This window comes from Doryrhamphus excisus, linkage group LG15 (genome assembly GCF_037039965.1).
Source record: "Doryrhamphus excisus strain RoL-2023G ecotype Guam linkage group LG15, RoL_Dexc_Guam_v1.1, whole genome shotgun sequence".
Classification (NCBI taxonomy): Eukaryota; Metazoa; Chordata; class Actinopteri; order Syngnathiformes; family Syngnathidae; genus Doryrhamphus; species Doryrhamphus excisus.
Window position 1 is genome coordinate 1,111,037 of NC_136371.1, and position 11,896 is coordinate 1,122,932.

The following is an 11,896-nucleotide window of genomic DNA, read 5'->3' on the forward strand; positions in this document are numbered from 1 at the left end:
TAAATGTCTTTGTTTTTATTTTTTATACTTTTAGTTTTTCATTGAAGTAAATTTGTACTTTTTATTTAGATTTTACTAGTCTGTTGTAATTCTTTTTGACATTGTCAGCCATGTTTTTTGTTTACTTTCAACTGTAAACCTTCTGAAGATCCAAGTGGGATATTTCCTACTTCTCAGCATTAGTTGAGTTGTTCCCATCAAGTGTTCAATCCACTTACCCAATCAGATGCAGGCACTCAAACATGGCACCTCATTAGACACTAAGCATTCAGCTGTGCCCATTAAGGTCCAGCAGCCACATTCTTTCCAGCAGCCAATGTATGTTTTTTCCGCTGCGGGACATCAGCATCATGCCTAAGAGTCAACTAGCTGAGCACCTTATCACCCCTCTAGAAAATGACATCCTAAATATAATCTCTAACGTCAACGCAGTTTTTTGGAAGTTTGCTAGTAAAAGTAAGGTTCCATTTTTACACATTTCACCACTTCTCATATTATTGTGTGCGTATGGAACATTGTGAAGAGAACACATTAAAACAAAGCATTTCATCCTAGCGCACCGTGACGGAAAACATTAAATATCAATTACTCTGCTTTGAATAATCCTCCAGGCAATGTGCATGTTTTGGTCCAATTTTAGACCTCTGATTTCACGGGTAGGGGTTTAGAAACGTGCAACAACACGAGATCAGGTCTGCCTTAATCATAAGTGCTTCTTTACCGTTGCAGTGAAAGTTCAGAAGAGCAGCCATCATCACTGGGACCAAAGCAGCAGCAACTTCTGCCTGCCTCCCCACGCCAGCCACAGCAAGACATGGAGCGGCCAAAGCCACCCACACAACCAGCAGGACCACTGCAAACGTAAGTGATCGTTTGTGACAGCTCCGCTGCTGGCAAGACGTCGTCACAGGAGCCTTTTTGCTTTGTCTGCTTCCAACCCGCAAAAACATCAACGTTCCTTTTTATGTGGCGTACCGAACAAGCTGACTGAATGAAACATTTTGTACAGCGGCCTCTCCATAAGTATAGAACAATGTCTTATGTCTGCAGCTCTGGTGAGTGGTGGCTTCTCCCCTTCCTCCACAGCCACGTCAGGCTTCGGCAGCCAGGGGAGCAACACGCTGCCTTGCCCAATGGCGCCCGCCGCACCCACCAGCCCCCGCACTTCCACAGGAAAGAGGAGGAACAGGAAGAAGGACTACAAGAGCTCATGTGTGACAAAACTCGTTAAAGGATTTCAAACTTATATGCTGCATTTGAGGGAAATGAAAAATACTGTAGAGATGAATGCTGGTCAAAACTAAAGGAAAACACTGCTGATTTTTTATAAGTAATAAATGCAGGTAAATATAGATTATATGAGGGTGTCCGATCGATCAAAGATTGTTGGGATATTTTGTAAAAGACCACACAGCTAGTAGACCTGAGTTCGATTCCCTTCATAGGCATCTGGGTGTGGAGTTTGCATGTTCTCCACGTGCATGCGTCGGTTTCCTCCCACATTCCAAAAACATGCTAGGTTAATTAGCCACTCCAAATTGTCCATAGGTATGAATGTGAGTGTGAATGGTTGTTTGTCTATATGTGCCCTGTGATTGGCTGGCCACCAGTCCAGGGTGTACCCCGCCTCTCGCCTGAAGTCAGCTGGGATAGGCTCCAGCATGCCCGTGACCCTAGTGAGTGACTGTTGCATTGTGGGTAATGATCATTGAGATGGTGACACATATGGTAGAGACTAATGCAAACACTCAAAAAGTGTTTTTGTGGCTATTTATAGATTTGTAAAGGTATAAATTAGCGTTAATACCTTGACTTGTAGTTTCATCCAGTCAGTGTGTCTCTGCTGATATAAAAAGTGATGGTTGATGTCAAAATGACTCGTTTATTTCCACGTGTGTGTTTATAGACAATCTTTCTTACTGTTTATCTGCCATGTCTGCACTAATATGTCACTCTCGCTCCCTCAGTGTCCCTCGCATCCAGTTCTGTGGGCCCCGGGGGTCAAATTTTTCACGTGGAAGCCATTGAAGTCATGCTGAGGGGGGATCCGCTCACAGGTTTCGGGATCCAGCTGCAGGGGGGTGTCTTTGCCACAGAAACCCTCTCGGCTCCCCCCGTCATCCGCTTCATTGAGCCTGACAGCCCAGCTGAGAGGTAACTTGTATGACACCTCAAACAGGAAATGGAAAATCATATATATATATGTTCTAACCTTGAACTTGGAATGTTCTATAGCGCTAATCATTCAGCCAGGCAGTGACACACCAGCAGGCTAAGTTTAGCCTCATGAGTGTTTGGTTTGAAGGCAGTCACATTCCAGATGCATCATACTGATACAAATGAGGCCCGCATACAAATAACTCAAGAAAATAATCCTTATGCGCATTTATCTTTTGTTAGCCAAACTAATTTGATCAATGAACATGAACAAACTCACTTAAAGGGATAGTTTGAATTTATATGACACCCCCCATAAGCAGTGAAGTCCGACAACAGCGACTCACCCCACTCTTTGTGTCCTGAGCCGAGTTCTGGTCGGATTTCAGTGCTGAGGAAAGTAGTTCCAGCTAGTTGCAAACAATATGCATCAGAAAAATTACCACTAGAAAGAAATCAGACCTCACAAATCGCTGGCAGTTATTTTCTCTGCTGTCGTTCCCGCCTGTCCATTGTTGTGTGCGTGAACACGTTGAGATGCGCGGATCGCAATAACTACAACACTATAGCGGTTTAAAAACTGGTACGTACTTGTATTTATCCTGGCTGTGACAACAAGGAAGTGTCGCCCTATATCGTCCATCTTCACTCGCTAAATGTACTCCAAAAAAGGCCAGTAAGGATAATTCATAATGCCGCCTCCAGAGAACATACTAACTCTTTATTTCTAAAATCACAAATACTTCAACTTGCTGATATAGTTCATCTTCAAACAGCTAAAATAATGCATAAGGCTAAAAATAACCAATTAGATAAAAATGTCATCCAATACTTCTCTACAAGAGAGGAGAAATATGATCTCAGGGAAGAAGTACATTTAAAACACTTCTATGCTAGGACTACGTTATGCTAGCCATAGCATTTCAGTATGTGGAATCAAACTATGGAATGGATTGAGTAAGGAAATCAAACAATGCACAACGATGAGCCAATTCAAGAAACAATACAAGCAGTTGATGTTTGCTAAATACAAGGATGAAGAGTCTTGAACCAGTCATGATGTGCTATATATATCACTATATTGACACGCACTATGGTACCCATTATGGCATTGGATGCTCATATCACCCAGTACTTCGCTACGGGACAAAAAATAAAAAATATTTAAAAATTACAACAAAAAACAACTTTAACTATATTAGGAAAGCAGGAAGTGAACAAATGTAACAGTTAGTGATTGTAAAAGTACCAGATGGAGGGGTAGGATTTAATAAGCTTTGCTTCTTCCTACTCCTTTTGGACATGTGGAACTGGGAACTGATTATGGGATGCACTCAATTGGAATCTGATGCATGTTCAAATGAAATAAAACCATTACCATTAAAATATCGTTTTCCTGTCACGGACATTGCGATTAGACAACCATTAGCTATAATGTGGGAACCAAAGTGGCTATGGTGAAGTGTTCAATGGACACTTTTGAGAAGAGTATTACGTTCCTACACACCCAGGACAGAGGATGAGTACCACAGGCATGAGCTACCAATTTTATGGTAACTCCATCTGACCAAGTTCGGTTCATAAGACATAAGGTTATTTTCATTAGGAGAGTAAATATTGAGGTCCTCGCAAGGCAACAACAATTGTTTGATGTGTTCTTATGGTTTTAATGTGCATTTCTAGCGTCTTTGTCCTGTGAGGGTAATGATGGCATTTGCACCAGCAGCGCAGGGTCATCTCCCCCGTGTGACACCATTAAGTCAAGCAGCAGTTGGGCAGTGGTGACTGGAGTGGAACCTCCCACTGGGATGTCAGCATCTTAGCCATCACAGACTTAATCATGTGTCAGCGGTGGCGTAGTAAGAAGTCATATTTCATGACAAGGATCCACCGATTATAATACTTATTCCTGGTGTAGGTGTGATGCAATTTTTGGAGGATAAGATCATTTTTTAATTTTAATGAGAAACCTACACGCCAATATTTTAGTACGCTTTTTATAGCCCACATAGATTCCATGTGTTTACAGTATGTCAGCATTGCCTACATTCGACCAAAACATTAGCAATATCTCATTGCGCGTAGTTGCAAACTTGTGTCTGCATGCTCCCAAATCCGTACTGAGGCGGTACTCATCCCCAAATATTGCCTACACTTCCAAATATAGCGAGTTGGGACCGGGGCCTCAAACTCGCCACACATGTGACATGTTTGAGGCTCATTTTGCGGGGTGCAAAACTTATATCACTATTACAAAGATAGGTCCCACACATGGCAGACATTGTTGTGGATACTGCAGCGAGGGCGGTGCGGATCGATAATTGATACCGTGCTTTTTCACCGATATCGTCTGATACACTGCTTTAAATGTCTTGGGCATGGAGTTGACCAGAGAGTTTATTAATGGGAAGATGTTTTCCGAAAAACATCACTTTTGTAATGTGCTTTTTTTAATCAAATAATGTACTAGATAAGATGACAGCCTCTGTGTGTAGTATAATGTATTACCAGGAAGCAGTGTTGTGATATTACTTCCTAAAATATATTTTCATTTACTTTTTAGCTGCTTATTTCCAGTGAGGGGCTGCAAGTGGTTTGCGCACAGACCCCACAGCTCGAAAACCAGAGTTCAGTTCCACCCTCGGCCATCTGTGTGTGGAGTTTGCATGTTCTCCCCGTGCATGCGTGGGTTTTCCCCGGGTATTCCGGTTTCTTCCCACATTCCAAAAACATGCTAGGTTAATTAGCCACTCCAAATTGTCCATAGGTATGAATGTGAGTGTGAATGGTTGTTTGTCTATATGTGCCCTGTGATTGGCTGGCCACCAGTCCAGGGTGTACCTCGCCTCTCGCCTGAAGACAGCTGGGATAGGCTCCAGCACCCCTGTGACCCTCTTGAGGAAAAAGCAGTAGAAAATTAATTAATGTCTACTATATGGGTTGCACAGTGCCCTAGTGGTTAGCGCACATGCCACACAGCTAGGAGACCCAAGTTCGATTCCACCCTCACCAATCTCTGTGTGGAGTTTGTTGATACTCCGGTTTCCTCCCACATTCCAAAAACATGCTAGGTTAATTAGCCACTCCAAATTGTCCATAGGTATGAATGTGAGTGTGAATGGTTGTTTGTCTATATGTGCCCTGTGATTGGCTGGCCACCAGTCCAGAGTGTACCCTGGGATAGGCTCCAGCACCACCCCCATGAATGAATTTACAGTGAGTGCCAGTGTCGTGTTGCATTTGTGTGTCCAGGTGTGGATTGCTGCAGGTAGGAGACAGACTCCTGTCCATCAATGGCATCCCAACTGAAGACGGCACCTTGGAGGAAGCCCATCAGCTGCTCAGAGATTCTGCTTTGACCAATAAGGTCACAGTGGAGATCGAGTTTGATGTTGCCGGTAAAATTTACTATTGGAACGACTCAGTTTCTTCTTATTAGGCAGCCTGATGGTGTATTTTGTATTATTTGTTGTATTCTTGTATTATTAGAGTCTGTAGTTCCCAGCAGTGGTACCTTCCATGTGAAACTACCCAAGCGAAGAGGAATGGAGCTGGGCATTACCATCAGTGGTGAGTTTGGCAGCAGGTTGTCCAGCAGGGGGCGGTATTGTTCAATTGTGGGTATGTTTGTCCTAGTTCCAGGACCAATGTACAGATTTAGTTCATAAAATGACCTATCTAATTAAAAAAAAAGATAATATTTTTATCACATTATCATAGAGGTATTTGATATGTGCATTATTGTGATTTTTGTAGCAGTACCAGCTGTGTAGAACTCAAATGGATTATAAGAGTTCCTTATATTTTATCTACATTCATTTTAGAAATTCAACACTTTTTACCACTTAAATATACAACAATATTGTTAAATTATTATTATGTCTTATTCTGATTCTGTGTGGAGTTTGCACGTTCTCCCTGTGTGTCTATGGGGAGTGTGGGGGGGGGGTCCTCCGGGTACTGCGACTTCCTCCCACATTCCAACAACATTCATGTTAGCTTAATTGGTGACTCCAAATTGTCCATAGGTATGAATGTGAGTGTGAATGGTTGTTTGTCTATATGTGCCCTGTGATTGGCTGGCCACCAGTCCAGGGTGTACCCCGCCTCTCGCCCAAAGACAGCTGGGATAGGCTCCAGCACCTTCGCGAACCTAGTGAAAACAAGCAACATATATATGTATGTGTGTGTGTATATATGTGTGTGTATATGGATATATGTGTGTATATGTATGTATATATATATGTGTATATGTATTTATGCATATGTATGTGTGTATATATTAATATTAACTGTAAAACAACCACAATACACAGTTTATCCATCTTGATTATTACAATAATAATAATGTCTTCTTTCTTTTTTCACCAGGAAGTAAGAAGCCTAGCAAACCACTCATCATCTCCGACATCAGAAAAGGCAGCATAGCACACAGGTATGCTATTTTACCACACACACACGTGACTCTACACTTGTATAGTACTTGTAGTACTAGTACTTGTATTGTCCAGGTTGAGGTTCAGGGATTATTTGTGAACCAAATATTTCTGTGACTATGCAAGCATAATTGGATTGACAATGAGAAGTAGTCCAGTAGAGCAGAGTGCTAACATTTCACAAGAGCTCAGTGTTGATTAGAGGCGACGTTGCGGTGACCCCCAATGACCCCCAATGATCCCAATGAGATACTAATAGGATTCATAAGGCCAATCAGGAGCAGCTCCCCTGTTTCCACTTGGTCACGGTATGGTCCCCTTTCTGCTTGTAGGACCGGCACCCTGGAGCCTGGGGACAGGCTGCTGGCCATCGACAGCGTGCGTCTAGAGAACTGCACCATGGAGGATGCCATGCATGTCTTGGAGCAGGCGGAGGACATGGTCAAGCTCAGAATCCAGAAGGACGAGGACAACTTTGGTAGAAAACATTTCAATATAAAACATGTTTCATAATAAATGTACAGTACGTTACATTGAGTGATCGTGTATTCTCCAGATGAGCTGGAGATGTCAGGATCTATCATCTACACAGTAGAGCTGAAGAGATATAACGGGCCACTGGGCATCACCATTTCTGGTACCGAGGAACCTTTTGACCCCATCGTCATTTCAGGTCTCACCAAGAAGGGCCTGGCTGAGAGGTGAGCGGCGAGACCTGGAGTCCAAGTACTTCTTTAAGATGACACAACAGGGATGTTTACATTAGGCACACAAACGATTTTAATGACCGCTGTGTAGATGTTTTCACTTGAATGAGACAGTAAACAATGGCCGTCTCGTTTCTGTTTTCTATGACAAGAAGCCTCTTTCTCCGTGTCTGCCTGCACGCTGGCAGCCGGACAGTTTCTCCGGACCCGTGCTGACTGTCAGCAATGTCTGGTATCTCTTGTCTCCTCTTCTCCTCAAACTGCAGGACCGGTGCCATCCACATAGGGGACCGTGTGCTGGCTATCAATGGGGTTAGTCTGAAAGGCAAAACACTGAGCGAGGCCATCCACCTCCTGCAGATGGCCGGGGAGTCCGTCACCCTCAAGATCAAGAAACAAGCAGAGCGTATGTTGGCCTCGCCTCCTTCTCATAGAAAGGAAGCATGCACATTCTGAACAATGAGCAGAAATGGAGTACAAACAATCACTAACTGTTACATTTGTTCACTTCCTGCTTTCCATAATACAGTTTAAGTTTTTTTTTGTTTTTTTTGTTTTTTTATTTTTTCATTCATTTTCTACCACTTTTTCCTCACGAGGGTCGCGGGGGTGCTGGAGCCTATCCCAGCTGTCTTCGGGCGAGAGGCGGGGTACACCCTGGACTGGTGGCCAGCCAATCACAGGGCACATATAGACAAACAACCATTCACACTCACATTCATACCTATGGACAATTTGGAGTCGCTAATTAACCTAGCATGTTTTTGGAATGTGGGAGGAAACCGGAGTACCCGGAAAAAACCCACGCATGCACGGGGAGAACATGCAAACTCCACACAGAGATGGCCGAGGGTGGAATTGAACCCTGGTCTGAGTACAAACAATACAATAATAATAAAGGAGAATAATGAAGATTAGCCGCAAGACGGAGTATATGTATGTGAATGAGAGGGACCCAAGTGGAAGAGTGAGGTTACAGGGAGAAGAGATACAGAAGGTGGACAATTTCAAGTACTTGGTGCCAACAGTCCAGAACTATGGAGATTGTGAAAAGGAAGTGAAGAAGCTTGTGCAGGAAGGATGGAACGGGTGGAGAAAAGTGATAGAAGAGTCTAAAATGCACTAAAATGAAAGGAAAGGTATATAAAACTGTGGTGAGACCAGCCATGTTGTTTGGTCTAGAGACAGTACCACTGAGGAAAAGACAGGAAGCAGAACTGGAGGTAGCAGAGATGAGGATGCTGAGGTTCTCATTGGGAGTGACCAGGATGGATAGGATCAGGAAGTAGTACATCAGAAGGACATTACATGTTAGAGGCCTTGGAGATGAAGTCAGAGAGGCTTCACAAGTGCCTCCATTTTTTTGGAACCCTATACTGTATACCCTGGGGTGGAGGTGACGTAGGGGAGATCAAGGGTTCACGCCGAGACCAACAAATCTTGGCCTCAAGAAGGTTGCTGACCACTGATTCCCGAGTATCTAAATAAACATTTCCCTCCCGTGTTGAATGCTCACTTCCAGAGTATGATGCCAAGCGGGTTCTGGACAGAGAAACCGGGTTCCTGAGCGACCTCGACGATGAACTGATGGACTCCCAGAGACTCGGCAAACACTCCGAGATCTACTCTGCCACCGTGCCCAGTGTTGACTCTGCCATGAGCTCCTGGGATGGCTCAGGATGCGACGCCGGCTACAGTACCCAAGGTGAGGCAATGCTTTCCATGTTATGCCCATTTCTTTACTTTCAATTATTATTATTTATTCTAAATTATTGACATTATTTGTACAAATTACTGTTTATGCTGTACATTGTTGTTCATATTTGATGTCATCTATTTATTCTCCACATTATTATTTATTATTATTATTATATGGGAGCCTGGCAACGACATTTCGTTGGCAATTTCACTGCTATGTTATTGATATAGGTATATTGTTATTGTTCTAGCTATCACTATCTCGCTATCTCTATCTCGCTATCTCTATCTATCTCGCTATCTCTATCCATCTCTATCTCGCTATCTCTATCTTGCTATTTCTATCTATCTCGCTATCTCTATCTATCTCGCTATTGCTATCTATCTCTATCTCGCTATCTATCTCTATCTTGCTATCTCTATCTTGCTATCTCTATCTCGCTATCTCTATCTCGCTATCGCTATCTATCTCTATCTTGCTATCTCTATCTCTATCTATCTCGCTATCTCTATCTCGCTATCTCTATCTATCTCGCTATTGCTATCTATCTCTATCTCACTATCGCTATCTCTATCTATCTTGCTATCGCTATCTATCTCGCTATCGCTATCTATCTCTATCTTGCTATCGCTATCTATCATCTCTATCTCGCTATCTCTATCGCTATCTCGCTATCTATTTATCTCGCTATCTCTATCTATCTCGCTATTGCTATCTATCTCTATCTCGCTATCTCTATCTCTATCTATCTTGCTATCTCTATCTATCTCGCTATCGCTATCTATCTCTATTTCGCTATCTATCTCGCTATCTCTATCTCTATCTATCTTGCTATCTCTATCTATCTCGCTATCGCTATCTATCTCTATTTCGCTATCTATCTTGCTATCTCTATCTCTATCTATCTCGCTATCTCTATCTATCTCGCTATCTATCTATCATCTCTATCTCACTATCTCTATCTCGCTATCTCTATCTATCTCGCTCTCGCTATCTATCTTGCTATCTCTATCTATCTCGCTATCTATCTATCCTCGCTATCTCTATCTATCTCTATCTCGCTATCTCTATCTATCTCGCTATCTCTATTTATCTCTATCTCTATCTCTATCTCTATCTCTATCTCTATGTATCTTGTTAATGATAATTCTCACCTTGTTCTCGTGGAAGGAACATATCTCCACAAAGAGATGTTGCTCAATTCGAACGACTGGAGGAGAACAAAGTACAGGAGCCCAGTGGGGTCCAGCTCTGCAGGACTGCTGCAGCAACCGGGGCTCTATGACGTGAGACTAACAGAGGATGACTGGGACAAGATGCCCGGGTAAGAGCTCAGCTTTCTCCTCTGCTCAAGTCTCCTTCCTGTTGCCTCCTTTTTATGTCAGTGTGGCGTAAGTTCTTTCATTGGAGTGTAGTTCTGCCAGCTTCTCTTCCTTGTTTTTCCCATGTTTAACGTCTTTGACAAAGACGCCGCGGGAGTCTTATTGTTGATACACAAATATGCTTTTCATATGATGCTTTCATGTTGTTTGCTTGTCCAAACTGTCCTTTTCTCTTCTTTCTTAGGTATTCTCTCTCTGATCTGCTTTACTAATTTCCCCCACAAGCTTTTTGGTGTGTCGCCTTTTTCATGTCCACACCAAAACACACCAGGACACGTCAGCCATGTGTCTTCTTGTACATCTTTTTTTCTTTTATTTCCTGTCACTTTATTGTGTTCACTGTTCTGCTTTTTTTGGAGGGTGAATTTACTTTTGAATGTTAAAAAAAAACGACTTTGTAAATGATTTGGTGTTGCACTCCTCAGTGTTTTGAGATGTGAGAGAATTTATAATAACCCCCAACCCCCCCCCAGTGTGATTCTAAGAGACTTTCAAAGGAACTCTTCTTCGTGAAGCCAAACCAAAAAAAAAAATACATTTCCCACGCTGCTTTTGAACGCAGCACCGACCTCAAGCTCTCACGTTGTGGTTCCTGCGTTGTCATAGATTCGTCAGTCCCCCTCATTGCCATGGCACCCTCAACCAGGAGGATAGCTTCTGGTCCCAGGCTCTGCTGGACCTGGAGACCTGTGGCCAGTCAGAAATCCTCAGGGAGCTTGAGGTAGGCGGGTCCGACTCACAGACCAGCTATATGATCATTTCATATGAAGCATTATCATAATCTGCTTTTAAACAAACAGGGCAGACGGGACACCTGCTGCTATATTCAATAACTCCACACACAATACAGTATGTCATATTTCTCATATGTTGTGCTTTTGCAGGCGTCTATGACAGGCAGCGCTCTTAGTCTGTACCTAGACGAGACCAAGACCAATGAAGACTCCATGTTTCTATCAGAACTAAGTCCCATTAAATATGAGGAAAGTCACGTGGCACCAAAGAATAGGAGCAAACACGACATGTTCACTGGATCTGAAGACGTGACATCTCGTGGTGGCAGATGGTCCCATTTGTCTTCCGCTACCCTGGCCCTGCAGAAGGTATGGAGGTTGAATGGATGGAACGTTTGTTTCTTACTGGTCACGTCCTGTTTGTAAACGATTGTCCCCGTCCTGTGAAAATGAAGAATGACTTCAATAGGTTTTACTACACTGGATAATAATTAGTATAATATTGTTAATATTTGTCTAATGTGCTTCCAGGTGAGTGTCAAAAAGGACCCCGAGAGCCACGACTTTGGCTTCAGCGTATCTGACGGACTTCTAGAAGAAGGAGTTTTTGTCAACATGATCCGCCCCAAAGGCCCGGCTGACAAAGCGGGCCTCAAACCCTACGATCGCATTCTTCAGGTACATTTTATTTCTGTCAAAGTACCGTATTTACCTGAATAGAAGACCACCCACCCCTCTTTAAAAAAACCATTCAGTATCAGTGAAATAACATCCAGTAGAT

At 43.0% G+C, this 11,896-nt stretch overlaps 1 protein-coding gene across 2 annotated transcripts in view; it reads left to right on the forward strand.

Annotated features, from left to right (window-relative positions):
- Window positions 1-11,896, forward strand: part of LOC131104679 (glutamate receptor-interacting protein 2-like) — a 29,073-nt gene that overhangs the window by 14,475 nt on the left and 2,702 nt on the right. For both annotated transcript variants that reach the window (XM_058052127.2, XM_058052126.2), the window contains exons 10-23: window positions 730-861; window positions 1,051-1,212; window positions 1,968-2,154; window positions 5,410-5,555; window positions 5,647-5,727; window positions 6,529-6,592; window positions 6,926-7,071; window positions 7,150-7,294; window positions 7,567-7,706; window positions 8,823-9,005; window positions 10,170-10,323; window positions 10,988-11,102; window positions 11,266-11,484; window positions 11,647-11,793. In XM_058052127.2, coding sequence (XP_057908110.2) covers window positions 730-861; window positions 1,051-1,212; window positions 1,968-2,154; window positions 5,410-5,555; window positions 5,647-5,727; window positions 6,529-6,592; window positions 6,926-7,071; window positions 7,150-7,294; window positions 7,567-7,706; window positions 8,823-9,005; window positions 10,170-10,323; window positions 10,988-11,102; window positions 11,266-11,484; window positions 11,647-11,793 — 2,021 coding nt within the window. The remainder of the gene's footprint in view (window positions 1-729; window positions 862-1,050; window positions 1,213-1,967; window positions 2,155-5,409; window positions 5,556-5,646; window positions 5,728-6,528; window positions 6,593-6,925; window positions 7,072-7,149; window positions 7,295-7,566; window positions 7,707-8,822; window positions 9,006-10,169; window positions 10,324-10,987; window positions 11,103-11,265; window positions 11,485-11,646; window positions 11,794-11,896) is intronic.